The sequence below is a fragment of the Oryx dammah genome, unplaced genomic scaffold, assembly GCF_014754425.2.
Source record: "Oryx dammah isolate SB20612 unplaced genomic scaffold, SCBI_Odam_1.1 HiC_scaffold_23, whole genome shotgun sequence".
Lineage (NCBI taxonomy): Eukaryota > Metazoa > Chordata > Mammalia > Artiodactyla > Bovidae > Oryx > Oryx dammah.
The window spans coordinates 32,433,155-32,451,244 of record NW_024070207.1 but is presented as its reverse complement, the minus strand read 5'-3'; the positions used below and the strand labels follow the sequence as shown (position 1 = coordinate 32,451,244).

General features: G+C 42.1%; 1 protein-coding gene across 4 annotated transcripts in view; it reads left to right on the top strand.

Moving 5' to 3' along the window:
- The window catches only part of GRIA3 (glutamate ionotropic receptor AMPA type subunit 3), a 310,974-nt gene that overhangs the window by 65,794 nt on the left and 227,090 nt on the right, over window positions 1-18,090 (top strand). For all 4 annotated transcript variants that reach the window (XM_040265228.1, XM_040265226.1, XM_040265227.1 and 1 more), the window contains one exon: window positions 17,162-17,401. In XM_040265228.1, the coding sequence (XP_040121162.1) occupies window positions 17,162-17,401 (240 nt within the window). The remainder of the gene's footprint in view (window positions 1-17,161; window positions 17,402-18,090) is intronic.

The window sequence follows — 18,090 nt, the reverse complement described above, 5'->3', positions numbered from 1 at the left end:
CTGTCACTGGACCAGCTGTGAATGCCCTAGAAGGAGGTCCTATGAAAGGGAACTTGAGAGGAGAATTTCACAGCTCCAGCATCTAGCACAATACTTGATACTGTTTGATATAACCACAGTTATACTGCTGAATTGATACACATAAGTTAGAGGTTCTATGAACATTCAAGTCTGATCAAAACACAGTAAATATCCTGCTTTTCTTTCTGGTCTAATTAGTGGGTGTATTAGGAGTGATTTTTTTAATCAATTTTTTTTTAGTGCAGTATGCTGCTGCTGCTGCTGCTAAGTCACTTCAGTCATGTCCGACTCTATGCCACCCCATAGACAGCAGCCCACCAGGCTCCCCCGTCCCCGGGATTCTCCAGGCAAGAACACTGGAGTGGGTTGCCATTTCCTTCTCCAATGCATGCAAGTGAAAAGTGAAAGTGAAGACGCTCAGTTGTATCTGACTCTTCACGACCCCACAGACTGCAGCCTACCAGGCTCCTCTGTACATGGGATTTTCCAGGCAAGAGTACTGGAGTAGTGCAGTATAGTTGAAGGGCACAGCAAAGTGATTCAGTTATACATACACATATATCTGCTCTTTTTAAGATTTTATTGCCATATAGGTCATTATAGAGTACTGAATGGGTTTCCCTGGTGGCTCAGCCAGTAAAGAATCCACCTGCAATGTGGGAGACCTGGGTTCAATCCCCGAGTTGGGAAGATCCCTTGGAGGAGGGCATGGCAACCCACTCCAATATTCTTGCATGGAGAATCCTCATGGACAGAGGAGCCCGATGGGCTACAGTCCATGGGGTCACAAAGAGTCGGACACCATTGAGCGACTAAACACAGCACACACAGAGTATTGAATAGAGTTCCCTGTGCTAATCAGTAGGTTCTCATGAGTTACCTAGTTTTATATATATATATGTATATATACACACACACACATATACGTACTAAAACTGAACTGAACTGATATATATATATATATATATATATAGCAGTGATATTTATTTAAACTTTAAACTGTCAAAATTGTTTTACATTTTGCCTAAAATAAATTATACCTCTTGATTAATAAATAGGTTCTAACTCACTAGAAGCACACACACAGTGTAGATCAGAATCTACCTTTGGCAAATAGCAGTGTTGCCTGACTCTCAGTTTGAATTAATCTCACAAAGCAATCCACACATGTACCCCTTCCAGACCACACTGGTCATTGAACAGGAAATTTCACCACCCTGGGCTTCCCTGGTGGTTCAGATAGTGAAGAATCTGCCGGCAATGCAAGAGACCCAGGTTCAATCCCTGGGTCAGGAAGATCCCCTGGAGAACAGGATGGCTACCCACTCCAGTATTCTTGCCTGGAGAATCCCATGGACAGAGGAGGGCTACAGTCCATGGGGTCACAAAGAGTTGGATATGACTAAGCAACTAACACACTATTCATCCTATCCCAGATAGGTAGATATTTCAAACTTGGCAGCAGGCAATGGATGGGACAATTGAAGGCAGGAAGACTTTTCAGGGACCTTCCAACCACAGTACAAGGCACACTACTCCCTGCTCTGCCTACACATTGGTAACTTCCATGAAATGTCAAACAATGCCCCCCACCCCACCATAAAAGTATGAAAGTTGCTAGTATGATGCCTAGAACAGAGTACTGAATAAATGCTAGTTAAATTAGAATCTAAAACACTGAATTGGGTAGGTGCAGTAGGCAAGTTTAATAAGACTTACTAGACCAGCACTGTGTTGATCGTGGAAATGTACCATGTCACACTGATTGGCCAGTACATGTAGCTGTGAAGCACTAGAAATATGGGTGGTGTGACTGAAAAACAGAATCTTTAATTTCACTTCATTTAAATAATTTTAATTCAAATAATCACATGTGGCTAGTGGGTACCAGATCAGACAAGACAGGTCTGGACAGTCACTAAACATAGGAAACACATTTTGAGCACTTATCTGGCTCTCATTAGTGCCCTGGTTAAAAAGCTGGCTCTTTTTCTAAATTAGCCCTGAGTCCTAAAATTCCTCTCTTCCAAGAGATGTTGTCCTTCTTTTTTTAGGACGAAGGAAAATGGGGGGACTTACGGGTGCAGGTATTGGAGGGTTTTCTTTTAGATTCAAGCTACAGTACCCATAGTTTCCAACAAAGTGCCATTAAAATAAAGAGTAGTTGGATCCTGTAATGTCATGCAAGGGCCACTGATTGTTGCCTGCATATCAGCCTTATGTTTGACAGGACAGACAGCACTGACTGGACTTCTCTGACACATTCCACACAGATCCAGACTGTCCTCCCAAACTAAGAGCAGAGAATTATTGTCCAAAATCCAACCAGTTGAATTCAGGTTAGAAAAAGTCCCTTTAATTTAAACTTGCCCTTTTTTCCTAAAGGAAAAATGGGTTCCATACGCTTCAGGCTGTTGGCACATATTTGAGGGAACTAAGGCTGTATCGAAATTAAAAGATGCTTACTCCTTGGAAGGAAAGTTATGACCAACCTAGATGGCATATTAAAAAGCAGAGACATTACTTTGCCAACAAAGGTCCGTCTAGTCAAGGCTATGGTTTTTCCAGTGGTCATGTATGGATGTGAGAGTTGGACTGTGAAGAAAGCTGAGCACTGAAGAATTGATGCTTGTGAACTGTGGTGTTGGAGAAGACTCTTGAGAGTCCCTTGGACTGCAAGGAGATCCAACCAGTCCATTCTAAAGGAGATCAGTCCTGGGTGTTCATTGGAAGGACTGATGTTGAAGCTGAAACTCCAATACTTTGGCCACCTCATGCGAAGAGTTGACTCATTTGAAAAGATTTTGATACTGGGAGGGATTGAGGGCAGGAGGAGAAGGGGATGACAGAGGATGAGATGGCTGGATGGCATCACCGACTTGATGGACACGAGTGTGGGTAAACTCTGGGAGTTGGTGATGGACAGGGAGGCCTGGAATGCTGAGGTTCATGGGGTCGCAAAGAGTCGGACAGGACTGAGCAACTGAACTGAACTGAAGGCTGTATCGATTTTTTAATGCAGCAGTAAGGTGAACTGTTTTGTATAATTACCAGTTCTGGGTATTGTGAAGATGGCTTTTCAAGAGTTGCTTCCCATCAAGATTGCATTTGGGAAATCTTATAAGGCTGTTTATAGTATATTTAAAGTCAGCTAGGGGGCACAGATGCTAAGGACCATAGACCCCAGGAACTGATCAGATATCAATGATTCTACTCATAAAATGGAAAAGCCATTAGCTTTATGACAACAAAGGGCAACGAATCAGTTTTCTGACCTTAGGTAATGACACACTGCTTGAGTTAGAGGATAGAAAGCAGTAGTTGCCCAATTATTCTGGTGCTTCTTTACTAGAAAGTATTTCTCTGTCTATTCTTAGTTTCCTCTTTTTTTTTTTTTTTTACTTCTGCCCCATAAAACTCAATAATAACTAGTAAAGATGCATGGTCAGAGATGATAATACCAGGAGTAGAGAAAATCATTTTAGTTATTTTTTTCCCTGAATTTCATACCTGTGAAGATGTCTGAAGAACAAAGATCAGTAGTAAGAGTTATTTGTATTGCCTAAACTGTAAGAGTATTAAAGATACTTTTGGAGCAGACTGAAGAATTCTACCCAGAGTACTTATTACCTAGTTGTTATCATCCTGGAAACCATAGGGGTGAAGAACAAAGTAGCATGGCAATTGATTCTGGCTTTGATTCTGTCTTCTTCAGAATTTTCGCCAGCAATTTGGATAATGCCACCCAAAGCAGGCTGATCGAAATTTGTAAATGACACATAACTGGAAGTGACAGCTAATAAGCTTGTTAACCAAATCAAGATTTAAAAGACTGGGTCAAGGAGACTCCCTTAATGGTCCAGTAGTCAAGACTCTGTGCTTCCCCTGCAGGGAGCATGGGTTCAATTGCTGGTTGGGGAACTAAGATCCCACATATCGTGCAGCATGGCCGAAAATTTTTTTAATTTGAAAAAAAAAAAAAACACTGGGTCAAAGCCATAAGGACATTTAAAAGGGGAAAATGTGTTAAAAAAAATTAACAGCACATATCCAAGGTTAGGGGAAGCCTGGCTTGGCAGAAGTTCCTAAACAAAATACCTGGGATATAAATTCACAACATAAAAGGAGGTTCCATAGAATTCTACAGTGGATGGGAAAAATAAAATCAATGCTATCCTAGGCAGGACTGATAAATACATGATGTCTAGTCCAAAACAGGCAGTGAGAAGGCATCAGTTCGCTGTCTTCTGAATGGGTTCAACCTCACTGGCAGTGTGGTGCTCAGTTCCAGACATCAGTCTCATAAGAGTGACACTTAACAAACTGAAACGCGTCAGGAGGAAGGTGGTCAGAGTGGTGAAGGCCTGGGATCTACGACATACATCTGAAGTGCCACGAGTGATTAGCCTGAATAAGAGAAGGCACAGGCAGCTGGGAAATATATCTTCCAATGTTTGAAGGCCTGCCATTAGAAGAGAGAGTAGATATTTCGGTAAGCCTCAGACAGAAAGGAACCTTAGGTGGTGAAAGTTACAGAGAGGTAGATATATGCTCAATATAATAAGGAAATCTCTTATCACAAGAGCTACCTAAAAGTAGAATGCACTACTTTGGAAAAAGTGGTGAGCTTACCATTAGCAGCCGTGTTCAGGATGAGATGGAATGCCTACCTGTCAATCAAACTATAGCTAGCTAGCTAACTAATCATCACTCAGTAGTGTTTGACTCTTTGTGACCCCATGGACTGTATAGTCCATGGAATTATTTGGGCTAGAATACTGGAGTAGGTAGCCATTCCCTTCTCCAGGGGATCTTCCCAACCCAGGGATTGAATCCAGGTCTCCCACATTGCAGGCAGATTCTTTACCAGTTGAGCCACCAGGGAAGCCCAATCAAACTATAGAGGGGCTCTTTGCATTGTAAACACCTAGGGGGTGACCTCGGCCATTACTCTCCACGTTGAGAATGTGATGCTAAGGAATTCAAACAGAATGGCAAATAAAAGCTTGTCTTGCTGACTGACGGTGGACCTAAATGTTTTATCATGTTTATATGGTTTTGGTTTTAATTATGAAGTATTCCAAGCATGCATAACAGATAACCATTAATTAACTTTTAAGAATAATTTTTGTTTAGGGGCCAAGCTCACTCTCCCCTCAGCCCAGCATAGGCTGCCAAATTGGACAGTGGAGCTCCAGTGTTATGTGACACAATATTGAACTTGAGGCTCTTATCTGTCAATGACAAATCTTAGGCTTGATTCAAATGCATCATCAGAGTTCATCACTTTCCTGCCCAGCTTTAGAAATTGTTTCATTGACTGTGACTGGATCACTGGATCAATTAGTTTTTCAATTAAGAGTTGTGCTAAAATCCCATGTAAAATGAGTTGCAAGTCAAGACAGGCCCCTGACAACTTTAGATGATTGATAGAGACATGTAGGTGAATAGCAGAGATGGAGGCTGGGAAGAATGACGATTCTGTTGAGCTATTTGTTATGGAGATAATAAGTACTGGGAGTTGAGAACCAATAGCACTTACTCACTGACACTTAGATAGCAGCTTTTGTAATATTTCAAAGGAGAGTTTCAGCTATTATTTCCATTTTCAGCACATCCCTGTGAAGTGGGCAGGACAGGTGTTAGTTCTGGCTGACAAATGACAGACCTGAAGCCCAGTGAGCTAACTGGCCCCAGACCACACAGCACATTAGAGACCAAACCATAAAAGACACATCACAGAGGCTTGCCCCTGGCAATCCAGTGGTTAAAACTCTGCACTTCCAACGCAGGGGCACAGGTTCAACCTCTGGTTGGGGAACTAAGATCCCACATGCTGTGTGGCATGGCCAAAAACCTACAAACAAACAAACAAAACCCACCGCAGGGCAAACATACTGAGAGATAATTTTTAAAAGAATATTAAGAGCAGATTCTGTTTATCAATTGAGCACAGACTTCTATGAGAGCCACATACTTTGCTCATCTTCATTTAATCCACACAACAATGTTATGGGGTAGGTATTATCAGTCTAATGGTTATAGATTTGGAAATGAGGTTTGGAGAGTTTAAATAACCATCCCAAATTCAGTCATTTGACCTCAGAAATAAACTCCAGTTTTTTCCACATCCATTGCCACAACTCAAATCTAGAACACTCTTGTCTCTCATTTAGACTGTAAGAAAGTATCTCAAATATTCTCCCTGCTTTCACTGACAACCCCCTTAAATTTACTTTCCATGCACCAGCCAGATAAATCTTTTAAAAATATAAATCAGCTCATGGAATAACCATGAGCAAAGTCCTTCCATGATTTCCCCATGTTGTCCTTAGAATAAAATCAAAATTCCTTACCAGCATCCTACAAGGTCCTTCACAGTTGGGTCCCTGCCTCCTACCAGATTCTTCTTGTAGCTTCTTACTGACCACACTTCAGTCAGGCTAGTCATCTTTCAGTGCCTCAAGTACATCAAGTGCTGTCCTCCCTCTGGGCCTCAGAAAGTGCCACTTTCTCTGCCTGGGATGCTCTTCTGCTCTTAGGCATCAGCTCACATGTTGCATGGTCAGATATCTTTCCCCTTGACCTCATCTAAATTAAAGTCACCTTGTCACATAGCCTCACAGCACCCTAATACCTTTCCTTCTTAGTACTTAGAACATGGTAATCACAGATCAGTATGATTCTTTTATTACTGTTTGCTTCCAATACTAGATTGTAAGCACCATGAGGACAGAGGTCAAATCTGTTTTGCTCACTGCTGTATCCCAGCATGTAGACAGTGTTTGTCACTCAAGAGGTACTCAACATTTCATTTGATGAATGAATAAACAAAAAATTTTAAACTCATGAGCTCCAGCCCTTAACCACATGTCTTGATATGCTGCTGCTGCTGCTGCTAAGTCGCTTCAGTCATGTCCGACTCTATGACCCCATGGACTGTAGCCCACAGGCTTCTCCATCCATGGGATTTTCCAGGCAAGAGTACTGGAGTGGGCTGCCATTGCCTTCTCTGTGTCTTGATATAAAAGGGCCTAAAAAGCATCTCCTTATTCCAACCCAACTCAGCACTTCTCCTGCCATTTCTGACATTGCTGGGAAAGGGTAGTTTGCACTTAAGAATTGAAAAAAAGATGAATGTTCCAAAATACATGTGTTCATATGTTAATGTGTGCATTTGCAAGCGGCTATATTCAAGTAGGATCAAATGTTGATAATGAGTGTTTTCTTTGCCAGCGTTGAGATACATGCCATGTAATTGCAAAAATAACTAGTTAGACTGTCAGAAGGCATGATACTCCTGAGAGCAGAACAAAATGTTCAAGAGAATTAACCCAAAGATAATAATTAAACCATGGAATAATCAGCTGGAGAATGGATTGACACCTTGTTCTGACTTTTGAACCTATAAGCACCCAACTATGGTTACTGGTACCAAGACCAAAGGATGTTCAAGCAGACTGGAAGGCTGATCTGTATGAACCCAGAGAAAGGATGAGCTGGCTTCTACCCCACCCCAACCCTTCCATCCTTTACCTAATTCTTCCTCTCTTACATCCCCAGGTTAAACACGAATAGCCAGTTTTAGGGCAAGACCAGGAAAGTACCCACCTATATAGTGGACTTTGTAGAGTCCACACTTTCTAACTTTCATCATTAAAATAACTGATGGGATTACCTCAATATGCATGCCTTTTCACTAGGGTAAAGCCTTGTTCTCTGTGGAGAGGAAGTTATAACAAATTCCTGTGGATATCAAACAGAGGATGAAGGAGGCAGATAGGAACGGGGTTACAATGCCGCCAGGGGATATTTGCCACTATTTTCAGGCATTTATGGGCTTCCCTGGTGGCTCAGCTGGTAATGAATCCGCCTGCAATGTGGGAGACTTGGGTTCGATCCCTGGGTTGGGAAGATCCCCTGGAGAAGGGAAAGGCTACCTACTCTAGTATTCTGGCCTGGAGAATTCCATAGACTGTATAGCCCATGGGGTCACAAAGCGTCAGACATGACTGAGCAACTTTCACTTCACTTCAGTCATTTAGGGTTGTCACAATTGGTGGGTGGTGGTAGCGCTGCTGACATCTAATGGGTAAAGGCCAGGGATGCTGCTAAATATCCTATAATGCGTAGGGCAGTCCCCATAACAGAGAATCATCTAGCCCCAAATGCCAATAGGGTGGTGGTGGTGGATGGGAGTGAGATAGATCTGTGGTGGTGGATGGGAGTGAGAAATAATGCACTGAGTGTGTGATTGCCATGAAGGCCTCTAAGTGGCGCTGTTTTATGAGAGGTCAGTAATGTGGATCTGGAACTCAAGAGTGTGTCTGAAGCTAGAGGCACCTATTTGGAATTTATTCATAAGAAGGTAGTGAGATGAGACCCTCCCCCCTCTCTGCCTGGCACATACCAGGAACTCTACAAATACTTGTTGAATGAAAAAGAGAAACCTTTAGAGTAAGAAGAAAAGAAGGCCAAAGACAAAAATGTTTGGACACATTTTCATCAAGGTGATGGACTAAGAGGAAACTGAAAAGGAGCCGTATGGATGGAAGAGCCAGCAGAGTTTAATGCTCTTGAAACCAGAGAGGGAAATTTCAAGGGGGAGGATGTGGCCAACAATGTCAAATGCTGCTGAGCAGTCAAGTCGAATGATGTCAGTGCACAGAGTTGGATTTGGCAGTGAGCAGGTCATCATCCAACTTGAGAGAGCGGGTTCAGTTGAGTGATGGGGCAGAAGTTGCAGATGCAGAGGGGTGCTAGGTCCTCATCATCCCATCATTAGTAATGATGGTAAAGAAGGAGTTGGAATGATGGCTTCTGGAAGTGGCAGGGATTCAGGAGGAGGTGGAATCTTTTAGCAGAGTTTTAGCCTGGCAGGAAGAAGGCAGCCTAGTGAGAATAAAGGCACAGACTTGAATAGCTAATAGCCCTTATGGACTCTTGAGTATGTCAATTGTATTTTTGAGCTTCCTATAAAAGCAAGCAGAGGGCATGTGGAATTGGGACTCGATGTATCATGTGGCATTCAAGAGGCCCACGATGTAAACTGAGGTTCAATTTAAGGAAGAGCTCCCTTGTCATCAGAGCTGCCCCATAAGGAAAGTGCTGCCTGTGAGTAATGAGCTCTCATGTCACTGGAAGTATTCAAAGGGAGGTAACACAGCCTCACGGGAGGTAGTTCCTGTGCTGAATTGGAAATTAGATTAGATTCTTAGTATCCAAACTTTTGGACTTTTTGGATCCATAAATGTTTTAAGGGGGGATTAAAAGGGTGAGTGGAGTATAGATTGATCTAGAGAGTCAGCAATGTTTAACTTTTGCTGTGTTAAGTGTATTAATTTTCTATTTACTACTATAACAAATTATCACAAATTTAGTGGCTTAAAATAGCACAAGTTTATTATCTTCCAGCTCTGTAGGTCAGATCAAGGTGTTAGCATGGCAGCATTCCTGTCCAGAGGCTCTAAAAGGGAATTCATTTTCTTGCCTTTACCAATTTCTAGAGAGCACCTACTTGCTTAACTCATAGCCCCCTCCATCTCTGTTCATAGTCATGGCTGGTCAAGTCTTTTTCATATCACATCACTCTGATACTGACTCTTTTTTCAACTTCTGTCTTCCACATTTACATTGGGCCACCCAGATAATCCAGGATAATCTCACTATTTTAAAGTCAACTGATTAGCAACCTTAATTCTACTGGCAGCCTTAATTCCTCTCTACCATGTAACCTAATTCACAGATTTGGGGATTAAGACATGGACATCTTTGGGGACACAATTATTTGGTCTGTTGCAAAAAAGGCATATATATCCATATAAGTTCATATATATACATACATATATATGTATTATATGTATTATATGTGTATGTATATATATGAATTTATATATATATATATTTGAACTTATGTATATATGAGTGGTATCATAAACATCATCATTATTTCAGGAAAAAAAAGACTCTACATACAACACTCAGACAATAGAAATGATACAGAGAAAAGGACTATTTTTTCCTAAAAAAGAACAGTTGTCAACCTTCCCCCAACACACACACACACACACACACACAAACACAGATATTTCACCAGACTGGAAACTTCACCATGGACCAGCATCACAGCTTTAGAAAACACTGGACTCCATGATCTTCCATCTCTAAGCTTCCTCAATCCCCTGGAATTCACTGCACTGTGGTATTACCTAGAGAACCTTCTTGTGGTATAGCTCTACTTGTTCCTCCATAGCTGTGTTTTTCTTCTTCCTGCTTGTTTCAAATGTGATCATTAAGTCAGCAAGAGACTTCAGTTTCCTTTTTTCCCCCAATTCAAAAGGCTATGAAAAGTATTCTGTAAATGATATGGAATATTGTTATTCTGATCTTTGGGATAATCAAGTTGTTTGACATTTTTTAATGAGGCCTTTTGAAATATGGGTGGTGTAATTAGCTGCCACATTGTACATTCTCAATACCTGTCCCGACCCTACAGACTTGGGGACTATAAATAAAAGTGTGACAGCTGGCTCCAGCCTTACTTGTCACTCAACATTGAGGGGAACACAGCCGGTGAGCTACACTAGAATCCCCAGGCATCCAGAATGTAGTCAGAAATGACGTTTTCAGCTAAAAGAATTTGCTGTTTTGCTAGGAGGAAGAGATGGAGACAGGTATTCTTAGCAAGCAGACAATCATGATATTTCATACTCGGAAGCCATGGAGGCCCCGAGTGGAGACCGCATTTCTCTAGCACAAGGGAATTATATAGGAAGGGTGGACAGGAGTCAGAGGACAAAGTCAAATTAGAAGGGTTCTTCCTGAACCCATGACTACCCAGAATGTGACTGATCACATGAACCCATGACTATCCAGAATGTGACTGGTCACCCAGAAGTGACCCAGGAGTGAAAACAGGAAAGAACACTGGAGAACTGTCTAGGGAAGGTGAAAGAGAAGAAAAACTGGGCTTCCTAGGTAATTAGTGTGAAGTCAAGGGCAGTGGTTGCTGTAGGAGGTGTAACCTGATGGGGTCAACAGAGTGCAAAGTAAAGAGTTGGCAAGAGAAAAGAAACACAAAATAAACTATTTAGTTGCCAAGTATATGCTGCTGCTGCTGCTGCTGCTGCTGCTAAGTTGCTTTAGTCGTGTCCGACTCTGCGACCCCATAGACAGCAGCCCACCAGGCTCCCCCATCCCTGGGATTCTCCAGGCAAGAACACTGGAGTGGGTTGCCATTTCCTTCTCCAATGCGTGAGAGTGAAAAGTGAAAGTAAAGTCGCTCAGTCGTGTCCGACCCTCAGCGACCCCATGGACTGCAGCCTTCCAGGCTCCTCCATCCATGGGATTTTCCAGGCAAGAGTACTGGAGTGGGGTGCCATTGCCTTCTCTGAAGTATATGCTAAGCACCATGTATTTCTCGTGTACCATTTCATTTACTCCTCACTCCGTGACAATAACCAAGTTACATTTATAACTAAGACATACTTTGCCTTTTACTTATCTCATTGCTTACTGTCTTTTCCCCTCACTAGTACACATGTTTTGGGAGGACAGGATCAATTTTCTCTCCTGTATCTCCTACTACCTATAATGGTACCAGCACATAGTCAATGCTCTTACAACTATTTGTTGCATGAATAAATAGCTAGCAGTAAGCAAGTATCTCTTACATTCCAGGTACTGTTATAGATAGATGCTTCCCATGAATGGAGTCATTTTGACTTTCACAACCAATGCTGAGACAGGCACTATTACCTCCTTTTTACAGATGAAAAAACTGGGTCAGAAACAGAGATATTAAGTAATTTGCCTAATAAGTGATGAATTCAGGATTTCAACCTAAAGGATCCAACTCTAGAACCTGCCTTCATAATCTCTCTCCTATACTGAGGCTCACAGAGTTGAAGTCGTGCAGCCTAAGACTGGTAGAGCCATAACTAGAAGTAAAGTCCACCTGCCTCAATAGCTTCTGCCCCTTCCTTTTATGCTTCACGGCTTTGTAAGACTGCCAAGACAACTATTTCCTCCATCATTATTTTACCAGGGACTAGTCTCCTGAGATGGAGAAGGCAATGGCACCCCACTCCAGTACTCTTGCCTGGAAAGTCCCATGGACGGAGGAGCCTGGAAGGCTGCAGTCCATGGGGTCGCAAAGAGTCTGACACGACTGAGGGGCTTCACTTTCACTTTTCACTTTCATGCATTGGAGAAGGAAATGGCAACCCACTCGTGTTCTTGCCTGGAGAATCCCAGGGATGGGGAGCCTGGTGGGCTGCCGTCGATGGGGTCACACAGAGTCGGACACGACTGAAGCGACTTAGCAGCAGCAGCAGTCTGCTGAGATAAATAAATGGGTGTGGTTCATTAAAGAGTCAGATAAAGATAACACACATTGCCCCAAAGAATCACAAGTCCTCAAAGATCACCCACCAATCTGCCACCTGCTCTCACTGATATTTGAGGCTGGAGGGAACTGAGAGCAGCAGCTGGCAGATGAGTCACGGGAAACCCCTGATGGATCCGTCTATGCTGAGAGCTAGGTATTGTGGGTAAGTCACTTTCATGCCAGGCAAATCCTGACCCATGCTGCCCTAGATAGCACTGGAGTAGGGATGGCGTGGAGATGCTGATAAAGCACTTCTGAGAGACTGGTTCATAATTCATTGCATGACCTTGTGCAAGATACTTCATCGCTTTGTGTCAGTTTCTTTCGGCTAGGGAGGTGTCAGTGGGACTCTGTGTTGAAGCAGAAGAGATATTCACTATATCTCTTATCTACTGGACCTTGCCACATAAAATTTCATCTGGAGAAAGGATTCTACACTAAAAATTGTGCTTGAAAAGACAGTGAATGACAGAGTATTTAAGTTTCTTCTATTTCAAACATTCTAAGGACCTAGAAACACAGACACTATCCCTTGGGTCAGCTCAGTGTACTATTCAGCCCTACTTTCTGCAGCCAAGAGGGACCTTATGCCCCAGCTTCCCTCAAAGGCTATTACCCCTGTCCTTGTGTGGCAGTTGTCTTCCCCACTGGGCCTTCTGCTTATGTTACTTGCACATATTGAGACAGAACAAGTGTAACTATGCACAATAGTATTTGCAGGACAGCTGCACTTCTGTTTTATCCAAAAGGAAGATGAACCTGTTTGCAGGCAGGAATAGAGACGCAGATGTAGAGAACAGACATACGGACATGGGGTGGGGAGGGAAGGGTGGTTCAAATTGGGAGAGTAGCATTGACATTTATATGCTACCATGTGTAAAATAAATAGCCAGTGGGAAGCTGCTGTGTAGCACAAGCTCAGCTCTGTGCTCTGTGATGACCTAGAGGGGTATGATGGGAGGGTGAGTGGCTCCAGAGTGAGGGGATATATGTATACATATATAGCTGATCCATGCTGTTGTACAGCAGAAACTAACATGATATTGTAAAGAATTTATACTCTAAGGAAAAAAAAAAAGGAATAGAACACTTAATGATTTTTTCCCAACACGCATCTTGTTGATGTCCACTGCCGTGTGTCTGCCTGTTAGACCACAGTAGCTGAGTGTTCTCTGAAAGGTGCTGCTGATCTACAATATAATACTCCTAGGTCTCTCACCTGAGCTGGGCCCAAAGCTGTAAGCTTAGTTTGGAATTTTTTAAATTGTCACTGGGCTCCCTCACACCTGCTCACTCACCCATTTTTAGAAGATCTTCCTGAGTCTTATTCTACTTGTCATCATACATAAGCTTAAAGATTTCACTGGGTGTTCCTGCCTGGAGTCTGGGTTTCACATTATACAACATGACTTTCTTCTTATCAAGTTTTAAAACAAGCAAAAACAGCATTATGTTGTTTAGGTGCATCTGTGTATTTTTTTTAGAAAACCAAGCTAATGATAAATTTAAAAATTCAGTGTAGTAGTTACCTCAGGGGGAGGGAGAGAATCAAAACAGGAAGATAGAACAGAAGAAGAAGACATAGGTAAAATTAAGTTATTAGTAATATTATGATTCTTGGGTTGAGTGATGGTTCTATGAGTGTTCAATGTATTTTAAATAAATAAATAATGAAATGTCCATGTTTAAACTAGTAATGACTAATTCTGTACCCACGAGGTTCAAAAACAATGATTACAAGAGCAATGCAAGGTTTTGTTTTTTTTTTAAATACTTAACCAGAATCTGTAACCTACTTTAAGTTTCTGGTTTTTTTCCAATACACCAGGGGCTTTTTGAAACTCTAAGAGGATCACAGCTATACATTTGTCTCTCTCCAAGTATTTCTCCCTCAATTATTGTTCATAATTTTGCCTGGTTGGGATTTCCTTGTTGAAAAATATGTTGCATTGTATGCTAGTTGGTATAGATCTAAGAATGACTGGCTATCTCCTGAGTCATTTTGGATGAAAAGCCATGATTGCTTACTCCAGTCTTCCAGCCCCATGACTGTTAATAAGATTGGATTCTTTCTAGGGCTGCCAGATAAAATTCAGGATTTTCAATTAAATATGAATTTCAAATAAACCATTTTTCAGTGCATGTATGAATTTGAGGCATATTTAAACTAAAAATAATTTATTTATCTGAAATTCAAATTTAATTGGACATTCTATTTATCTATTTTCTAGTTATATAGACATATATTCAATATATTTTTATTTGCCAAATCTGGAAACTCTATTTCATTCAAGCCAATAAATACTATCCAATGTCACTGTTTGTTTTGGGTCCCAGGGAGTGTGAGTTTTGGAGTTGGACTCAGGTTCAAGTTCTGGCCCCTCCACTTAAGAGATAGAACAATTTTTGGTCTCAGAATTCTTATCTGTTAAATAGAAATGATAGTAATACCTCAAGAGGTTGTTGGGAATATTAAAAGAGATAATATCTGTGCTTAGCACATAGGCTGTTACCTACTAAGAACTCAATAACTGTTATCATTATTGTTGTCAATGTTATACAAAACATTATGTGTATTGGCCAAGATTTGACCTAGTACTGCAAGATTCTACCCTGACAGAATGAATTTGGGAATGGGACTCTCCTTCATGTCTCCTTTGGTGATGATTAAGACAAAGTGCCATCTAGCCACTTCCTTTTTGTTTCGGAATACTTCTTTTGGCCGCATGTCACGAAATGCCCCAGGTTCATTCTCTAGTTGATTTTTCCTTTTAATATAAAGGCTTTTCTTGCATGTGTTTGGTGGTCACTTAGAATTCCTCAAGTTGGAAGCAATTGTCTTCCCCTCAGAAGGCTCTTGCAGAAAAGGCAATTGCACCCCACTCCAGTGCTCTTGCCTGGAAAATCCCATGGACGGAGGAGCCTGGTGGGCTGCAGTCCATGGGGTCGCTAAGAGTTGGACACGACTGAGTGACTTCAGTTTCACTTTTCACTTTCATGCATTGGAGAAGGAAATGGCAACCCACTCCAGTGTTCTTGCCTGGAGAAGCCCAGGGACGGCGGAGCCTGGTGGGATGCCGTCTGTGGGGTTGTACAGAGTCAGACACTACTGAGGCAACTTAGCAGCAGCAAGGAGGCCCTTGAGTGACTGATAATCACCTTTGAAATGCTACCTCAAGCCAATGAGCCATGAGTTTGGCTGATAAAAGGCAGCAAACCCTTTACATTCTCTTCTCTGACCCACCCATTCCCATCAAAACTGAACCTATCCATTTTCTTACTTGTACTGACATCTAATCAGACATGTTAATGGCTAAAAAAAAGATTGTAATTTGGGGGAGGAGGCTCCCAAGCCATAGGCTTTTTTTCATAACCAAAACCTGAAAAAGTAAGCCTAACGTTGGCTTCCTAGCTGATGAGGGTGACCAAGCAGGGGCCCTTAAATCACACCACATTATCAGCTGTTTGTTCTGCCTGCTTCTCATGAATGGAAGGGAGCAGTAGTGCAAATAATCTGAAGATCATTTCCACTTGGTTTGCGAATGTACCACATGGTGCTGTTGTAGCTGATTTGCTTTGCTAATTTTGTTCTACTTACACTAATATTGAGATTGGTTCCCATTTTTTACGCTCATCTGAGCCTGAAGAAGGAAAGGTAGTGGCATGACCCATTTTGAGATGGAAGAAAATTCACCACAATCCTGAGGAGGACGTGAACATTCTGTGTGTGGGCTACCAGGTCTAGAAGATCAAATCAAAAGGATTAAGATAGAACTTTACCTATTATACAGGGGCAGAATCAGCCCACCTACCCCATGGGCACTGCAAAGCCAGTATTCCCAATGACTTGCCCAGAATCTGAAATTCTCCTCATTATTAGTCTACATAAGGGGTGTTCATCATAACATAACTAGATAGGTAAAGCATTATGTAACCTAAGAAGGGGCTTCCCAAGTGGCTCAGTGGTAAAGAACTCGCCTGCCAATGCAAGAGACACAAGAGATGCAGGTTTGACCCCTGGGTCAGGAAGATCCCCTGGAGAAGGAAATGGCAACCCACTCCAATGTTCTTGCCTTGGGAAATCCCATAGACAGAGGAGCCTGGTGGGCGTTAGTCCATGAGGTCACAAAGAGTCAGACACGACTTTGTGACTAAACAACAACAACCTAAGAGGAGTAACACATTTCCTAGAAGACACATTAGCAGTTCATCTGACTAAATCATCAGTCACTATTGTTACCTAGTAGAAAAGCACTGCAGGGGTGAGACACAAGATAATTCTATTGGGTTGGCCAAAAAGTTCATCTGGGCTTTCCCATAACACCTTCTGGACAAACCTGAATGAACTTTTGAGCCAACCCAATACCTTGATGGGGCCTGGGTATCCTAAGCGGCCCCTGGGCAGCTACGGTGGAAGTGTGGGAGCACCTGGCACCTTGGGGGTGCGCTGGGAGGTTTGCTGAAGGAGGGTGAGACAACCTTCACCTCTGTGCTTCCCACATTCCTCTTAGTTTCCTGCTCATGCTTAGTTTTCTCTCATAGAGAAGAGGCAACTGCATCAGATAAATTCTTCCCTTTCTTATCCTTTTCCTGCTGGGCAACTGGATTTTCCAAGGGCTCCTAGAGACTTCAGCAACCACTGGTTTTCTGTCTGTCTTTTAGAGTCTAACTATGCACTGTATTTCCTACCCTGCAAGCTGCAGCAAAGGACCATGAAGTTACTGAAATGTCTTTCTCTTTTTCTCATTGCAGTCTGCTCCCAGTTCTCGAGAGGGGTATATGCCATCTTTGGATTCTATGACCAGATGTCCATGAACACTCTGACCTCCTTCTGTGGAGCCCTGCACACGTCCTTTGTCACTCCCAGCTTCCCCACTGATGCAGATGTGCAGTTTGTCATCCAGATGCGCCCAGCCTTGAAGGGCGCCATCCTGAGTCTTCTGGGTCACTACAAGTGGGAGAAGTTTGTGTACCTTTACGACACAGAAAGAGGTAAGAAGAGGCATCTGCTCTCCTCTTTGAATATTCATGTAACAGTGGTCTTCAACCTTCCTCAACTCATGATTGTCCCCTTCTCTTCCAGTAAATAAAATCTCATATGCTTTTAAAACTGTAATTATTATTCAAAATGAATTGAAGAGTAAGGCTAAAAAAAAAAGCAATACTAATTTTAGAATCTAATTTTTCAAATTATACATGTCCTCCCATCCCAAACTTTGAAAAGGGGGTTCGGATTATCTTCCTGGTTGAATCACTGTTGATGAAAAAGAACCCTCCCCCCTCCTCAAAATAATTGATCTGGTCTAAAATACACAAAGGAAAAGTGGCTTAGTCTAAAATAGAGAAAGGCCTAAGCTGGAAAGCTTTTGCAGAATTAATCCATCCAGAGACCACAATTATCCCCATTTCATAGATGAGAAAACTGAAGCCCAAAAAGAAAAAGTGCTTTTTCACACAGTAGCTTAACCCCAGAGCTGGGACTGGTGGCAATGTCTCTGGCTTGCAGATCACATTAGGCTTTCAGATTCTAGGGCCTCAACAACTAGCTGATGGAAATAATGAAAGGAGACTGGCTAAACTGGGTTTGGGGGATGGATAGATTTTCTAAGAGTTAGACATATTATATTGAATATATTGATGACATATTATATTGAAAGAGTCTCAAAAATTAGGAGTCTGAT